Consider the following 17,764-nt stretch of genomic DNA (forward strand, 5'->3'; position numbering starts at 1 on the left):
TGCATGTCATCGTGGAGCAGGCGGAGGATGGCGGCATACTTTTGAGGGCAGCCGAAACGGAAGAGGACGCTCCATAGTCCCTCGCGGTTGACAGTGTCAAAGCCCTTTGTAAGATCAAAGGCGGCCACGTACAAGGGTTGGTGCTGTTCCCTGCAGTTCTCTTGCAGTTGTCGCGACGTAAAGATCATGTCCGTTGTACCCTGTAGTGGATGAAATCCGCAACGTGACTCAGGGAGGAGTTCCTCAGCCACAGGGAGAAGACGGTTGAGGAGGATTCTAGCCTATCATGCCTACCAATCCTACCCGACCATTTTATCTCCAACGAACGGTTCTGCAAAGCTTCTACCTCTCCAAAGGTAAATCAGAATTACCCATTGAAGCTGCAATATACATCCTAGGACATGCAACTGCCTTACCATGGTACCTCTAAGTCCCAGCACCTCAGGAACCCAATCCATTGCACACATCATTAAATTACCTCTATTACCAAAAACCCAATTTTACTCAGATATTCATTCCATTCTTTAAGAAAAACTTAAATCAATGAAATTAAACAGTCTATTCCACATATCTATCACTGAGGAAAAACATTCCTTTCAATCCCAAACATTGTTAGAGGCTTGCTATTTGTATACGCATGCCCTCTAGTTCTGCACTGATAGAATGGGTGTCTTAACCAGCTCACAGCTACCTTACAACTCATCTTAGTCGTCTTCTATGTGAAGAAAATTCTGCAACTCTATCGTTATAACTTAAAGCCTCTAGTTCCAAGATTCATCCTTGTGGCTGCTCTCTGACGACAACCACTTGTTTTTATATAATGTCTTTAACGTAGTAAAATGTCCCAAGGCGCTTCACAGGTGCATTAGCTGACAAAATTAGACACCGAGCCACATAGAGAGATATTAGGACAGGGCTTGGTCAAAGAGGTCGGTTTTAAGGAGCATCTTAAAAAGGAGAGAGGGGCGGAGAGGTTTAGGGAGGGAATTCCAGAGCTTAGGGCCAATACAGCTAAAGGCACAGTCACCAATGGTGGAGTGATGAAAATCGGAGATGCACAAGAAGCCAGAGTTGGAGGAAGGCAGAGATCTCGGCGGGTTGCACGACCACACAGCGATTGGGAAGGTACCGCGCAGGCCACTCACAAACTGTTCTCTCCAAGATACCAAGATATCACGCACACAAAGAAAATTTAGAGGGAACATTGATTGTGGGGCTGGAGGAGGTTATGGAGATAAGGGGGGGGGGGGGGGAGGGCGAAGCCATTGAGGGATATGAAAACAAGGATGCAAATTTTAAAATCAAGGCTTTGGTGGACCAGGAGCCAATATAGATCAGTGAGCACAGGGGTGATGGGTGAACGGGACTTGGTGCGAGTTCGGATTTCTCTTATTTACCAATACCCTTTTGAAAGCAACTGCATAACATTGCACACAGTTGTATTCCATGTCTGGCCTCACAAATGATCGAGATATGGTTGAAGTAACTATGTCCGACGGTTCATAAAATTTATTTTATTGGGAGCTCTCTCCTGGCCAGGAGAGGGCAAACAATCTGCTTGCTGCAGATCTAAACCGAAACTACCAACCAGAGCCTTAAATCTTTTTAAGCCTCACATAGGGAACCTATCAAATGCTTTCCAAAAGATGCATGCAAATTAGCTCTAGCGGATTGTACCGGTCGGCAAACCTAAATTGCCTCCTCAAAAACGCAGATCATCTGTGAGGCACCGCTTGCTGATTCTAAATCCAGGCAGGATACTGATTTCCAGGTACTGAATAAACGTAAGACCACAGTCTAATCTTTGAAGTCAGAAATACAGGAAAATTTACATGAACCGCCAGCCCCCCTGGGCATGATGTTATGTGGAGGTGCTCGAAATTGTTTTTAAAATAGAATACTTGAAAAGTAAAGATTTGTAGGGTTATGGGGAGAGAGCAGAGGAGTGGGACTATTGGATAGCTCTTTCAAAGAGTCAGCACATGGAAGAGGGGCCCTTCTGTACTATATGATTTTATGACCACCAACAGGTGAAACAATGGGCAACAACAATTTGTATTTATAAAGCTCCTTTAATGTAGTGAAATGTCCCAAGGCACTTCACAGGAGTATTATGCGATAAAAATTTATCAAGCCACACAAGTAGAAATTAGCACAGGTGACCAAAAGCTTGGTCAGAGGCAGAGAGGTTTAGGAAGGGAGTTACAGAGCTTACGGCCCAGGCAACAGAAAGCATGGCCACCAATGGTTGAGCGATTACAATCGGGGATACTCAGGAGGGCAGAATTAGAGGAGACATCTAATGGGGTTGTGGGGCTGGAGGAGATGACAGAGATAGGGAGGGACGGGGCCATGGTGGGATTTGAAAATAAGGATGTGAATAAGCTGATTAACATTATGCAAGCCGCTCTTTAATGAGATTTGTCCAGTCAGTCAGTTCTTTATTCAGTAACACTGTCTGCACACTCCTATCATTCTCTCTTACTCGGGGATCATCAAGTAGACATACCTTGGGCTGAACGAAGAGACCGTCGGCTTAGGCTGGACTGCGGGTGCAGAAGAACTTGATCTGCAGAAAACAGAAACACAACACAAAGTTATTAGCACCCAAAGTCCAGCTGCAAGTTTAGTTTAACTTTTCCAGTGCAAATTCCCGTGCGGATACCAGCGATCACGGATTTGTTGTTGATCTTCTCTGCAGCAACACGTAGAAGGCAGAATAAAGTGCCACTGAGGCACACAGTGGCTGGTTCAATCCAGGGCAGTGGGCGGGACATTAAAATTGGCCTCAGCATCCCTGGAGTCAGGAAAGAAACAAGATCGGCCAAGGCTCCCACACCTGATGGCAATCCAGTGACTCCGATTGCAAACTGCACCCGTGTCGACATCAGATGTGTAGACAGAATGGGTGTGGTGATGGTTCCCCACTGTCAAGGGGGAGGGAGAAGGGGAGATTGGGGAAGATGGGCGAGAGGGGGGGTGGGGAAAGAGGGAGGAGTGTGTGGAAAAACAGCCAAACCCGATACTGCCCACACACGTTCACTTTTAGGCAAGGATACGGAGGAGTCGTGGTAACCCTGGATTATCCCCCTAGCTGGCGAGGGAGGAAACCAGTTGGAATGTCTGATTCACACCCCCGATGCACAAAAATATCATAAATATGAACAGTTTTACTGTATTTATTCCAGTACAAGTGTTTGAACTGGGAAGGGTGATTCCAAAGGACAGCAGAATTGATTTACAGCCAGTGAGTTGAAGGACAATTTAGCAGAAATGGAGAACCTCTCATAAGAACATAAGAAATAGGAACAGGAGTAGGCCATACAGCCACTCGAGCCTGCTCCGTCATTCAATAAGATCATGGCTGATCTGATCATGGACTCAGCTTCACTTCCCCGCGCGCTCCCCATAATCCCTTATTCCCTTATCGTTTAAGAAACTGAATAAATTTAAGACAAAAATAGACAATGTCCTAGCTTCCACAGGTCTCTAAGGCAGCGAATTCCACAGATTTACCACCCTCAGAAGAAATTTCTCCTCATCTCTGTTTTAAATGGATGGCCCTTTATTCTAAGATTGTGCCCTCTAGTTCTGGTCTCCCCCTTCAATGGAAACATCCTCTCTGCATCCACCTCGTCAAGCACCCTCATAATCTTATACGTTTCGATACGATCACCTCTCATTCTTCTGAATTCCAATGAGTAGAGACCCAACCCACTCAACCTTTCCTCATAAGTCAACCCCACCATCTCCGGAATCAACCTAGTGAACCTTCTCTGAACTGCCTCCAGAGCAAGTGTATCCTTTCGTAAATATGGAAACCAAAAACTGCACGCAGTATTCCAGGTGTGGCCTCACCAATACCCTGTATAGCTGTAGCAAGACTTCGCTGCTTTTATACTCCATCCCCTTTGCAATAAAGGCCAAGATACCATTGGCCTTCCTGATCACTTGCTGTACCCGCATACTATCACTTTGTGTTTCATGCACAAGTACTCCCAGGTCCCACTCTACTGCGGCACTTTGCAATCTTTCTCCATTTAAATAATAACTTGCTCTTTGATTTTTTCTGCCAAAGTACATGACCTCACACTTTCCAACATTATACTCCATCTGCCAAATTTTTGCCCACTCACTTAGCCTGTCTATGTCCTTTTGCAGATTTTTTGTATCCTCCTCACACATTGCTTTCAAGTGCAGCTGACTGCGTTCTACCGCTGGGAACTCTGTACCTGATGAAATCTGAGAACGTGTCCTGCGAAATATCGGTGAATCCCCACCTGCCCCCACGTCCACATCAGAGTCACTGGTTTCTAGAGGGAGAAAAAAAAATCACAATCATCACAACCAAACTGTTTGGGGATCTCCTTCAGCATTTACAACACCAATGGGCTTTTCAAAATCAGATTGTTTCTATTGCCAGTGGCACCCCATCAGATAAAACAGAGCCAATACCTTACGCACACCCACTTACCTTCGTCTGATTTGGTGCAGTCAACTTCATCTTTAGGGCTCCGATCTGTAGGAACAGAAGAATCACTTCAGTTACGTGCACTGGTTGCTGTTCCACGCACCAAGGAATCATCAGAAGTATCTCCCAAAACTAACCTCAGTCTGCAGAATTATGATACAGTTGTAGATACCACCAGGTGTATCATCCTAAGGGGCGAGGTGGTGGGAATGTGGAGTTCTGCCAGCCTTAGTGTCAGCTGTGGCTCAGTGGGCAGCACACTCGCCTCGGGGTCAGAAGGTTGTGGGTTCAAGTCCCTCTCCAGGGACATGAGCACAAAGACAAATCTAGGCTGACACTCCAGTGCAGTGCTGAGGGAGTGCTGCACTGTCAGAGGTGCCATCTTTCGGAGGAGACGTTAAACTGAGGCCCCGCCTGCTCTCTCAGGTGGATGTAAAAGATCCCTTGGCACTATTTCGAAGAAGAGCAGGGGAGTTATCCCCGGTGTCCTGGTCAATATTTGTTGCTCAAATCAACATAACAAAAAAACAGCTTATCTGGTCATCACATTGCTGTTTGTGGGAGCTTGCTTGTGCGCAAATTGGCTGTCACATTTCCCACATTACAACAGTGGCTACACTCCAAAAGTACTTCATAGTCTGTAAAGCGCTTTGAGACGTCCGGTGGTTATGAAAGGCGCTATATAAATGTAAGTCTTTTTTTTAATCTCACCCTTGGGAAAGGAGAGGGGGAAGTATATACCCGACTTTCCTCATATCAAGGCAAGACCCAGAAGATTTGGGGGCGATGAAGAAGATGGCGTTAGAGAGAAGAGAGGACGGTAGTGGTGAGAGAGAGAAGGGATGAGACTGCTATTGACCTGTGCACAGTTGCCATTTATTATTAAACACACCGGTCTGTATCTGGTTGTGTCTGGCGTGGTATCAGAAACTTAAAATGCAAATAACCCCACCGCACTTCTGCAAAATTTATGCACACACTTCAGTTATTTAAGAAAAATTACTGAATATTAATCTAAAAATGCAGTCCATTTCTATATGCTATCGGCCCTCATCCCTTCATCTCCATGGGAGTTTGTTTGACTTACTGCAGATCTCGGAATTTGATTTACATTCAAGCATACACTTTTTGCACAATAGATCCTACCCTCACCAATTGTGAACAACTCAGATGGTCCAGTATAATAGCTCATTACCAGCGTCCGCTGAGGTCTAGCAAGTATAACAATGACACTCAAACACCACGATTAGTATTTCTGATAATATCGGGCTTGCACGCAATCTCCACTGAATGCATCAAGGCTGAGCATCGCTGTTATGACTCTGGACTCTCCCAGACCCAGCTCAGAACATAATGGATTCAGAGTCACTAAAAACAAAATACTTTAAAAGTAACCCTTCTGTAACACTCTTCTTAAATCTCAAAATTTTATAATGCATTTTTTTTTGCATGTAGTCTAGAAATAAAAATCCTACTCCTTAGTTCATTCCCTATCCCCTCACAGAGAGGTGGGAAAAGATAGCTCCAGCATGAAGAGAAAAAAAACCTTTTTGCATTTATGTAGCATCTTTTGTAACCTCTGGGCTTCACAACTAACAAAGTACTTTTGAAGTACAGTCACTGTTATAATGTAGGGACACACAGCAGCCAATCTGCACTCAGCAAGGTCCCAGAAACAGCAATAAGATAAATCACCAATTGAACTGTTTTACTGACAGTGGTTGAGGAATAAATATTGGTTAGAACACCAGGGAAAACTCCTCTGCTCTTCTTTGAAATAGTGCCTTGGGATCTTTTGCATCTAGCCAATGGGGCAGACAGGGCCTCAGTTTAGCGTCTCATCTGAAAGGCACCACTCCCTCAGTACTGGACTAGAGAGTTAGCCAAAATGATATACTCAAATCTCTGGAGTAGGGCTTGAACCCACGACGTGCTAACTCAAAAGGCGAGAGCACTGCTACTCAGACAAGACTGATACCAGGGGCACTGGTTAGTACAATATACATTTTTGCTGCTATATAGCGTGGCTCGGCACAGGTTTAAGGACAATGGTCTGGACTGAGAAGCTCTCTGTGTCTATCTTGATTACCAGTGCTCTACGTCTGGTTGACAACGGGTGCTCTCCTATTCCTGACACTGTGCCTTTATTTCTCCCAGAAATCGAGAGCTCCTCTGCTGTGCAGTGATCCAACGAGACAAGCAACAACAACTTGTATTTACATAGTGCCTTTAACATAGTAAAACACCCCAAGGCATTTCACAGGAGAGTTTTAAGATAATACAAATACTTAAAAAGAGAGGGGGAGTGAGGCGGAGAAGTTTAGGCAGGGAGCTCCAGAGCTTAGGGCCTAGACAACAGAAGGTACGGCCACGAATGGTTGAGCAGCTATAATCAGGGATGCTCAAGAAGGCAGAATTTGAGGGGCACAGACATCTCGGGTGGGGGGGGTTGGGCTGGAGGAGATTATGAGATAGGGAAGGGTGGGGCCATGGAGAGATTTGTAAACAAGGTTGAGAATTTTGAAAATTGCTTAACTAGAAGCCAATGTACATCAGCGAGCACAGGGGTGATGTATGAGCGTGACTTGGTGCGAGAAACTTACTCAATGAGGACAAGCCTGTTTAAATGCAGCTCAAGACTATGACTCCATTTTAGAATTCTACACTGATGTGCCAGAGCGCCTGAGCCATCAGCTGCTGTCTCGCCTCTTCCTCCACACCACGCATAATTTGCTGGAACTCAACAGTCAACCCAGGTTGAAAGATCCCACTAGTAAACCAATGTACCCTCAAGTACTCAACTGTACTTCTTGGGGATAATGTTAACTTTGAACTAGAGTGTAAAACACGCAATATCGGATCGCCCGTTTGTTCTCCACCTCTCCCGATTTACACTTTCACTTATGTTAATCAGAATCAGGTGTAGAACGTGTGGCTGATCTGATAGCGGCTGTTTCACACTATTGACACGTTATTATTAACCCCCCTCCGCTTTCCATCTCATGTCTGCGGCATTTGGGAGAGGCACCAGAGGATGGGGACCTCCCCAAAGGGAATAAATATAAATGGCAGCAGAAGCACACTGTTCCAGGGTCAAGAGAACGACTGGCAGAAGCACAAGAGCAGATTCCTTACTTGGTTTCCAATGAAGAGCAGTAAGGACATGGAATTATCTGCACCAACCTTTTTCCCCCCACCATCCTCATCGGAGGCATGTTACTGCAGTAAGGTATAGCATTTCATAGTCACCCTTGGCCTGTGGCTATGCACCTCTGGAGACAGTCCTGGTCAGCACTGCCTCGGGAGTAGGTCGTTCATTGAGAATAGGTCGCCCATTTTTAAATGGCGTGTACCACATGCAGAAAACCCAGAGTGCCCTACTTAACAAGCCTCATCCTTTGCACCCCAAGATCAAGGAGGAAAGTCATGCAAAAGAGAAAAGGGCAATCAGCTCCAGGAAGTTCATGCCTTCAGTTCCCCAACACTAAGTTAGGTGGCAGTGTGAGCTGCGAGGAGGATGCTATGAGGCTGCAGAGTGACTTGGATAGGTTACGTGAGTGGACAAATGCATGGCAGATGAAGTATAATGTGGATAAATGTGAGGTTATCCACTTTGGTGGTAAAAACAGAGAGACAGACTATTACCTGAATGGTGACAGATTAGGAAAAGGGGAGGTGCAACGAAACCTGGGTGTCATGGTACATCAGTCATTGAAGGTTGGCATGCAGAAACTTCTTCACCCAGAGAGTGGTGAACCTGTGGAATTCTCTACTGCAGGAAGTTGTTGAGGCCAATTCACTAAATATATTCAAAAAGGAGTTAGATGTAGTCTTTACTACTAGGGGGATCAAGGGGTATGGCGAGAAAGCAGGAATGGGGTACTAAAGTTGCATGTTCAGCCATGAACTCATTGAGGCGGTGCAGGCTCGAAGGACCGAATGGCCTACTCCTGCACCTATTTTCTATGTTTCTACTCCCGCCTTAACAAACAACTGCATTATGAACTTCCGTAATGTTTGCCTCCATCTCCATGATCCATCTCTGCCTCCTCCGAAGATCCTCACTGTCACAGAAGCCTGTCTTCAGCCAATTCGATTCACTCCATGTGATAAAGAAACGGCTGAACGCACTGGATACAGCAAAGGCTATGGGCCCCGACAACATCCCAGCTGTCGCGCTGAAGACTTGTGCTCCAGAACTAGCTGCACCTCTAGCCAAGCTGTTCCAGTACAGTTATAACACTGGCATCTACCTGACAATGTGTAAAACTGCCAGGTATGTCCTATCCACAAAAAGCAGGACAAATCTAATCTGACCAAATACCACCTTATCATTCTACTCTCAATCAGTTGTCGACAGTGCTGTCAGATTGCACTTACTCACCAATAACCTGCTCACTGATGCTCAGTTTGGGTTCTGGCAGGACCACTCAGCTCCAGGCATCATTACAGCCGTGGTCTAAACATGGACAAAAGAGCTGAATTCCAGAGGTGAGGCGAGAATGACTGCCCTTGACATCAAGGCAGCATTTGACAGAGTGCGATATCAAGGAACCCTAGTAAAACTTAAGTCAATGGGAAACTGGGGGAAAACTCTCCACTGGTTGGAGTCATACTGAGCACAAAGGAAAATGGTTGTGGTTGTTGGAGGCCAATCATCTCAGGTCACAAGACATCGCTGCAGAAATTCTTCAGGGCAGTGTTGGAGGCCCAACAAACTTCAGCTGCTTCATCAATGACCTTCCCTCCATCATAAGGTCAGAAGTGGGGATGTTCGCTGATAATTGCAGTGATCAGTTCCATTCGCAACTCCTCAGATAAGAAGCAGTCCATGTCCGTATACAGCAAGACATGGACGACATTCAAGCTTGGGTTGATAAGTGGCAAGTAACCACATAAGTGCCAAGCAATGACTATCTCCAACAAGAGAGCATCTAACCACCGCCCCTTCACATTCAATGGCATTACCATTCCCGAATCCCCCACAATCAGTATCCTGGGGGTCAGCATTGACCAGAAACTTAACTGGATCAGCCACATAAATACTGTGGCTGAGAGAGCAGGTCAGAGGCTGGATATTCTGCAGCAAGTGTCTCGCCTTCTGACTCCCCAAAGCCTTTCCACCATCTACAAGGCACAAGGAGTATGATGGAATACTCTCCACTTGCCTGGATGAGTGTAGCTCCAACAACATTCAAGAAGCTCGACACCATCCAGGGCAAAGCAGCCCGCTTGATTGGCACCCATCTACCACCTTAAACATTCACTCCCTCCACCACCGACACACTGTAGCTGCAGTACGTACCATCTACAAGATGTACTGCAGCAACTCGCCAAGGCTTCTATTCGACAGCACCTCCCAAACCCACAACCTCTACCACCTAGAAGGACAAGGGCAGCAGTCGCATGGGAACACCATTACCTCGAAGTTCTCCTCCAAGTCACACACCAAGCTGACTTGGAATTATATCGTCATTCATACATCGCCACTGGGTCAAAATCTTGGAACTCCCTCCCTAACAACACTGTGGGAGCACCTTTCCCACACGGACTGCAGCAGTTCAAGGTGGCGGCTCACCACCATTATCTCAAGGGCAATTAGGGATGGGCACATGTTAGGAACAAATAAAAAATTACCTTGCTTAGCAGATTATTCCAAATGTTCATTACCCTTTTATTAGGCAGTTCTTCCTCAATCTATCTATTATAAATTTATTTTTGACTAATTTTGAATCTAGGCCTCTAGTCCCTCACTCCTAGCTTGCCTTGAAGTAATATTCTCAGATAACCTTACTGATATAGAATCATAGAATGATACAGCACAGAAGGAGGCTTCACAGCCCATCGTGCCTGTGCCGGCTCTTTGAAAGAGCTATCCAATTAGTTCCACTCTCTTGCTCTTCCCCCACAACCCAGTTAATTTTTCCTTTTCAAGTATATACCCAATTCAGTTTTGAAAGTTACTACTGAATCTGCTCCACCACTCTTTCAGGCAGTGCATTCCAGATCACAACTCATTGCCTAAAAAGATTCCTCCTCATCTGTTAGCATATGGAACTCAGATAATTCAGCTTCCGAAAGGTGTTCATGTTTAGTTCATTCAATATAGGGGGGGGAAAGGCATCAATGGAGAGAGAGAGAGAGAGAGAGAGAGAGACACACAGATTTCAGTTAGCAACAGCCAGTGTTCAAGATTTGAAGTAGGACCTTGGGATGTTTATAGTATTGCCATGCTGTAAACATCCCATCACAGATCATTGTGCTCTTTGTAAGAGGTTGTTGAAGTACAAGCCAGTTGAAGAACGGTAACTGAATTTAAACTACCAAATGTTGATGTACGAGAAATGTAAACGTGTACATCGGCTGATGGACAGTGCTTTTGACCGGAGACTACCAAATAAGGTAAGGATACTTCCAGTTTGATAAAGAGAATAATGTATAAATATGAGCTTTTTCTTTTGTTTAAGTGGCACAAGAAGGAGCCCGCCCATGCCTAAGTTTGCGTGGTCTGTCACTAACCTCTGCTTTTTATACTGAAGTTAAAGAATAAAGTGATTATAACCAGAAACCGGAATTCGTCGCTACTTAAGTGAACAACAGAACACGGTTTTAAAACAACACCTCTGGTTCTTTTGCCAATTATGTTAAATAAAATTGCTTATAATTTTGTAAAACTTGAAGTGGTTCCCCCAGCAACCCCTCTCCCTCCCGTCATGGTATAATATTTATCCCTCAATCAACATAAGAAAAAAAAATAAACAGATTATCTGGTCATCATCACATTGCTGTATGTGGGAGCTTGCTGTGCGCAAATTGGCTGCCGTGTTTCCCACATTGCAAGTGACTACACTCCAAATGTACTTCATTGGCTGTAAAGCGCTCAGATGTCCAGTGGTCATGAAAGGCGCTATATAAATGCAAGTCTTTCTTTTCTTTTACATCTTCCTTTTGAGACAATAATGCTTGCATTGCTCTAATCCTTCCTTACAATGAGTCCTCTTTACATTTGGGGTCAAGTTAGTTGCGTTTCTCTGTGGTTTTTCCAATATCTGTACAGCTTTTTGTGGTGCAAGTGTGGTCTAACCCATACACTTGAAATACTGTTTAGACGAATGGATCCCAGTCATTTGCTTGCTTTTTGGAATAGTTCTGTCATATTGTCCAATCAACAAAAGAGATGCGTCTATTATGCCAAGATCCAGTCCTACAATTGGGCAAATAAATGGGCTTCACAGTTCCATTCCAACACAATCCTCTTGGATAGGAACTCCTACATAAAAGTGCCAGAGCCCCTGAACTATGGTGCATATTTATTTGATCAGTGCAGACGACTTGCCATTTCCAGTTCCATAACTGATCTCAATCTTTCTGCAAATCTTCAGTTGTACCTTCTGGTTTTCCTATTTTAATATTGTCCGCAAACTTGAACACTCAACATTTGGTTTTGATAGCGATGCTTTAGCTGTGGTTCAGTGGGTAGCACAATCGCCTCGGAGTCAGAGCATAGTAGGTTCAGGTCCCACTCCAGAGACATGAACACAAAGTCAAGGCTGACACTCCAAATGTTAAAACTCTCTCTGCCCTCCCATGGCACTACTTCGAAGAATAGCAGGGGAATTCTCCCTGCAGTTCTTCCATGCTGTATCGTTCAACAAAAAACACTTAAAACAGATTGTCTGGTCATTATCACATAGCTGTTTGTTGGAGCTTGCTGTGCGCAAATTAGCTGCCGCGTTTCCTACATTAGCGTCAGCTGCGACTCAGTGGGTAGCACTCTTTGCCTCCGAGTCAGAAGGTTATGGGTTCAATTCCCACTCCAGCGACCCAAGCACAAAATAAAAATCTAGGCTGACACTCCAGTGCAGTGCACATTTCTCACATTATAACAGTGACTGCACTCCAAAAGTACTTGATTGGCTGTAAAGCACTTTGAGACATCTGGTGGTCGTGCAAGGCGCTATATAAATGCAAGTCTTTCTTTTCTTTCTAGGTAATTGATGCCGTGACAAACAGCACTGTGCTTAAAAAAATACTTAAACCACATGCAGTAAAATATTCTCTGTGCAGTCTAAGAACTTAAAAAGTTTAATTCTTACCTCTCCTTGCATCTGTCACTCTTTTATTTGGAGAAACACTGTTTCCATCTGTAAAAGCAACGAGGGCAACAAATCAAATGAAGAACAGTATGTCACACTGCAGATAAAGTGCCTGGATATCACCTGAGGTGCATAAACAAATCACTTTTTACCAGCCTGGTACATTTGGTACTCTTTCAAAACATAGGTGCTTTCCTGCTCAAACAGTGCAAACAATGAGAGCAGAGAACGGTTTACTGTTGAGAGACACAAGATGCATGACCTGATCAGGTCTCGACTGTCCTCAAATGGGTTTGAAAGCACCAATGTTCAGCTAACCCAACCAGTGCACTTTCAAACAACTTGACTGGAATTATTTGTGGTTCCAGTGATAAGATCCAGAATTCTTAAATTACCTGGTGCAAAGGTCACTCGACCAGCTGCAGAATGTCCAGGAGAAGATAACCATTTGAAGACCAGCAACACGGCCATTAAAACAAAAAGGGATTGATGTGCAGAACTGAAGACCTACTAGTCTGCAAAACTAGTCCTTCGTCCACCTTATTTACAGATTGCCAGCACCCGTAGCATTTTGCTTCTGTATTACCTTTTGTCATTTAATCTCTCCTGCCTTCCACCCTATCAAAGACCCTTTTGTTTTTTCCTCCCTTCCCTCCTCTCTTTACTTGCTTAAAAACTTACAAGTTACATCTCTAACGTTGTCCAGTTCTGTTGAAAGGTCAACAACCTGAAACGCTAACTCTGTTTCTCGCTCCACAGATGCGGCCTGACCTGCTGAGTATTTCCAGCACTTTCTGCTTTTATTTCAGATTTCCAGCATCAGCAGTGTTTTGCTTTTGTTTTCCTTAGTACACCCAACAGGTCAGAGGGCACCTCGTAACCCTTGGCGAGGACAAGTGCTTCTCAATCTTCAGGATTAGTTTCAACCATCATCAACAACCTTCTTATTTTAAGGCAAATTTATATAAAAATACAGACAGAACACAAGGGTGTTTATATAGTCCCAGAGTTCATGCAGTATCCATAAACAACTTGAGCTTTGTTCTCTGAACTTCCAACAACTAGAATATCAAAGTCAGACACACCTAAAAGCATGAATTAAGAATAGGTTCAATCATTTAGTGATCTCTGGCTACGGTGCAAATATTTTTACAACTGATTAAGTCAATCATTAACCACAGTCTTGCCTTTCACATTCAAGATTAACCTAACTTAACCTCACAAAAGCTCAGGTGGTATATATTTTCCTTCCGAATGCTCGCCCACCCTCGGCCGAATATGTTTACTTACACTGTCTTTCACAAGTGCAAGCATCATTCCAGGATTTGATCCAAGTGGCCATATGCGCCACACTACTGCATTGCTATTTCTGAGACTGCTGTTGGTGGGGTATGGCCGAGTGTCGTCAGCATGCATGTGTATAAGCCGACGTCGTGCTTTCTGACTATGTCGCCAAAGGGCAGCATGTAGATAAGAAATAGGGGGGGGGGGGGGGGTCAAGGATAGTCAGGGGACCCCAGAGGTAACGGTGCAGGAGCGGGAAGAGAAGCCACTCCAGGAGATTCCCTGGTTGTGATTGGATAGATAATAAGAGTTGAACCACGCGAGGACTGGAGGACGGAGGAGAGGCATTGGAAGAGGATGGTGCAGTCAACCGTGTCAAAGGCTGAAGACAGATCAAGAAGGATGATAAAGGATAATGCGTCACAGAAGATGTGAGACTTTGATTAGAGCCCTTTCAGTCCTGTGGCAGGGGTGGAAAACCTGATTGGAGAGATCCAAATATGGAGTTGCAGGAAATATGGGCACGGGTTTGGGAGGTGACAAAACGTTGGAAGACATTGGAGGGGAAAGGGATGTTGGAGATGGGGAGGGGGCAGTTTAAAAGGACACAAGAGGCCAAGGGTGGATACTTTGAGGAGACAGATTTGAAAGGGAGGGCGACAGTACCAGAGGAGGGGGAACGATTACCAAGCAGCAAATATAGGAACCAAGAAATGAAGTCGAGTAGTCAGCAGTTTGATGGGAATAGGCTTGAGAGAGCAGAAGGTAGATCTAATGGACAAGATGAGCTCATGGAGGGCATATGGAAAGATAGAGGAGAACGTAGAGAAACCGAGTTCTGGGCTCGGGGTAACCTTAAGGAAAGTGTAGCTTGGTGGACAGGGGAAAGAAGGGATATGGCAGGGGCTGTTGAGCAGATGGTTGCAATCTTAATCACAAAGATGTCTTCTTCGCACTTGTTGTTGGAGGGGAGGGTGGAGGGAACAGGGAAGAATGGTTTAAGAACCACGATAGGGTTCCCTTGTCCTCACTTTTCACCCCACCAGCCTCTGCCATTTCCGCCACCTCCAGCAGAATCCCACCACCAAACATTCCGAAGGAAGCATTTCCTCCGCGACACTCCTCAATCGTTCTCTTCCTATGGCAACTTCCCATTCAAGCATAGGAGGTATAAAACCTGCCCTGTTACCTCCACCCTTCCACCGTCCTGGGCACCAAACACTTCCTCCAGGTGAAACTTGTACTACTTTCAATTTCGTATACCGTATTCGCTGCTCATGATATGGTCTCCTCCACATTGGGGAAACCAAACACAGATAAGATAACCGCTAAAGGGATCAAGGGGTATGGAGAGAAAGCAGGAATGAGGTACTGAGGGAATGATCAGCCATGATCATATTGAATGGTGGTGCAGGCTCGAAGGGCCGAATGGCCTACTCCTGCACCTATTTTCTATGTTTCTATGTTCATAGTGGAGAAGAGAATCCGAGGGTTATACTTGGATTCCTGAATGATCCTGGAAGCAGTGAGCTGTTTTGCCAGAGAGCAGGACCAGGTAGGGTTTTATATGGTCCAGCCACATCTGGCGATGAATGGCTAAATCAGTTGTGTGCCAATACCGTTCAAATCTGCGTCCCTTGGACATAAGGGAGCCAAGGTGGGGGCCGTACTAAGGGGAACGACCCGGTTGGGGGGAGAATAAAGATTTTAACCAGGGACAAGGGCATCAAAGGTGGAGGCGAGGGTGCGATTGAGCAGATCGGTAGCTGCAGAATATTATGAGGAATAGAGTGCCAAAAGTTGGACAGTTGGGAGTTTGAACGTGCCACATTAAGTGAGTTGAGAGAAGAGTTTTTTTTCCAGGGGTGAGTGCAGAAAGAAGTGGGGTTGGAAGGAGGATGTGAGCAGTGAGGGACACGAGGAAACGATCAGAGATGGTCTTGGGAATCAAGAGGCCTTGCGAGATGGCAAGGAAAAGGGGTGGCCCTGAATATAGATAGAAGAGTTTATATGGAGGGAGAGGCTGAGGGAGGACAGGAGGGCAGTGAACTCAGGAGCAGAGACTAGAGTCCGTGGAAAACAGCAGCAAAGCTCGAGGTCACTATAACGTCCAGAGCCAGAGAGAAGTAGACTTCGGGCTAGAAAAGTGGTCAGGACCTACACCCACAAAATAAAGCTGAGAACCTAGCAGTACACTGAAGTACAACAACAACTTGCATTTACATAACACCTTCAACATAGCAAAACATCCCAAGGCGCTTCACAGGAGCGATCATCAAACAACATTTGACACCAAGCCACATAAGGAGATATTAGGATCGGTGACCAAAAGCTTGATTAAGTGCCCTAATTAAGGAAGATCTTAAAGGAGAAGAGAAAGCTGGAGAGGTTTTAGGGAGGGAATTCCAGAGATTAGAATCTAGACAGCTGAAGGCACGGACGTGAATGGGGGAGGGGCGAAGGAAATCAGGAATGCACAAGAGGACAAAATTGGAGGAATGGAGAGCTCTCGGAGAGTTGTAGGAAGTTACACAGATAACCTCTGACACACTGAAGCTCAGCAAAAATTAATGTTCAGTGTTAAAATCATACTAAAATTGTCATTCTTCTTCTGGTCTGAAGACCTGTGCTTCATACCCTCACTATATTCTCCCCATTGGAATCAAGTGGAGTTCTACAAAGATTGAGCTGCAATGGCTAACTGAATGGTGGAATAAGCTGGATGGGCAGAACAGCCTACACTTGAGCAGAAATTTTAACCAATTGAATACTGGGAAGACCGAAGCCATTGTTTCAGTCCCTGCCACAAACTCCATTCCCTAGCCAGTGACTCCATCCCTCTCCCCAACTTCTGTCTGAGGCTGAACCAGACTATTCGCAACCTTGGTGTCATATTTGACCCTGAAATGAGCTTTCAACCACATATCCACAGCAGAACTAAGTCCGCATATTTCCACCTCCGTAACATCGCCCGTCTCTGCCCTTGCCTCAGTTCATCCACAGCTGAAGCCCTCATCCATGCCACTGTTAACTCTAGACTTGACTATTCCAACACACTCCTGGCTGGTTTTCCACATTCTACCCTACGTAAACTAAAGGTGATCTAAAACTCAGCTGCCCATGTCCTAACTCGCATCAAGCCCCACTCAACCATCACCGCTGTGCTCACTGACCTACATTGGCTTCCGCTTAAGCAATGCCTCAATTTCAAAATTCTCAGCCTGGTTTACAAATCCCTCCATGGCCTCGCCCCTCCCTATCTCTGTAATCTTCAGCCCCACAACTCTCTTCCCCCCCCCCCACTCCCGGAGATGTCTGCACTCCTCTAATTCTGCCTTCTAGAGCATCCCTGATTATAATGACTGGTGGCCGTGCCTCCTGTTGCCCGCAACCCACCCCCACACACACACACACACTCCCACCTCACTCTCTCTCACTCCCCCCCCCCCCCCGCTCCCTGTCCTACACCCCACCGACCCCGCTCCCCCTCCTGCCCCCACCCCGCTCCCTCTCCTCCCCCCCCCCACACCGCTCCCCTCCATCCCCCCCCCCCCAACACACTCCCCTCCCCCCCCACCACACACTCCCCTCCCCCCCCCACCACACACTCCCCTCCCCCCCCACACACACCCCCCTCCCCCCCCACACACACCCCACTCCTCCTCCCCCACACACTCCCCTCCCCCCACCCCCACACACTCCCCTCCCCCCCCACCCACCCACCACACACTCCCCTCCCCCCACCCACCCACCACACACTCCCCTCCCCCCACCCACCCACCACACACTCCCCTCCACCCACCACACTCCCCTCACCCCACCCCCCCACACACTCCCCTCACCCCACCCCACTACACCCCCACACACTCCCCTCCCCCCACCCCCCTACACCCCCACACACTCCCCTCCCCCC

General features: G+C 46.1%; 1 protein-coding gene across 1 annotated transcript in view; it reads right to left on the bottom strand.

The window, feature by feature from the left end:
• The window catches only part of LOC139268177 (torsin-1A-interacting protein 2-like), a 31,630-nt gene that overhangs the window by 9,830 nt on the left and 4,036 nt on the right, over positions 1 to 17,764 (bottom strand). Inside the window, exons 2-5 of the mRNA XM_070886229.1 lie at positions 12,568 to 12,615; positions 4,475 to 4,519; positions 4,233 to 4,313; positions 2,510 to 2,569 (exon numbers count right to left, since the gene is read on the bottom strand). Coding sequence (XP_070742330.1) covers positions 2,510 to 2,569; positions 4,233 to 4,313; positions 4,475 to 4,519; positions 12,568 to 12,615 — 234 coding nt within the window. The remainder of the gene's footprint in view (positions 1 to 2,509; positions 2,570 to 4,232; positions 4,314 to 4,474; positions 4,520 to 12,567; positions 12,616 to 17,764) is intronic.

This window comes from Pristiophorus japonicus, chromosome 8, assembly GCF_044704955.1.
Source record: "Pristiophorus japonicus isolate sPriJap1 chromosome 8, sPriJap1.hap1, whole genome shotgun sequence".
Classification (NCBI taxonomy): Eukaryota; Metazoa; Chordata; class Chondrichthyes; family Pristiophoridae; genus Pristiophorus; species Pristiophorus japonicus.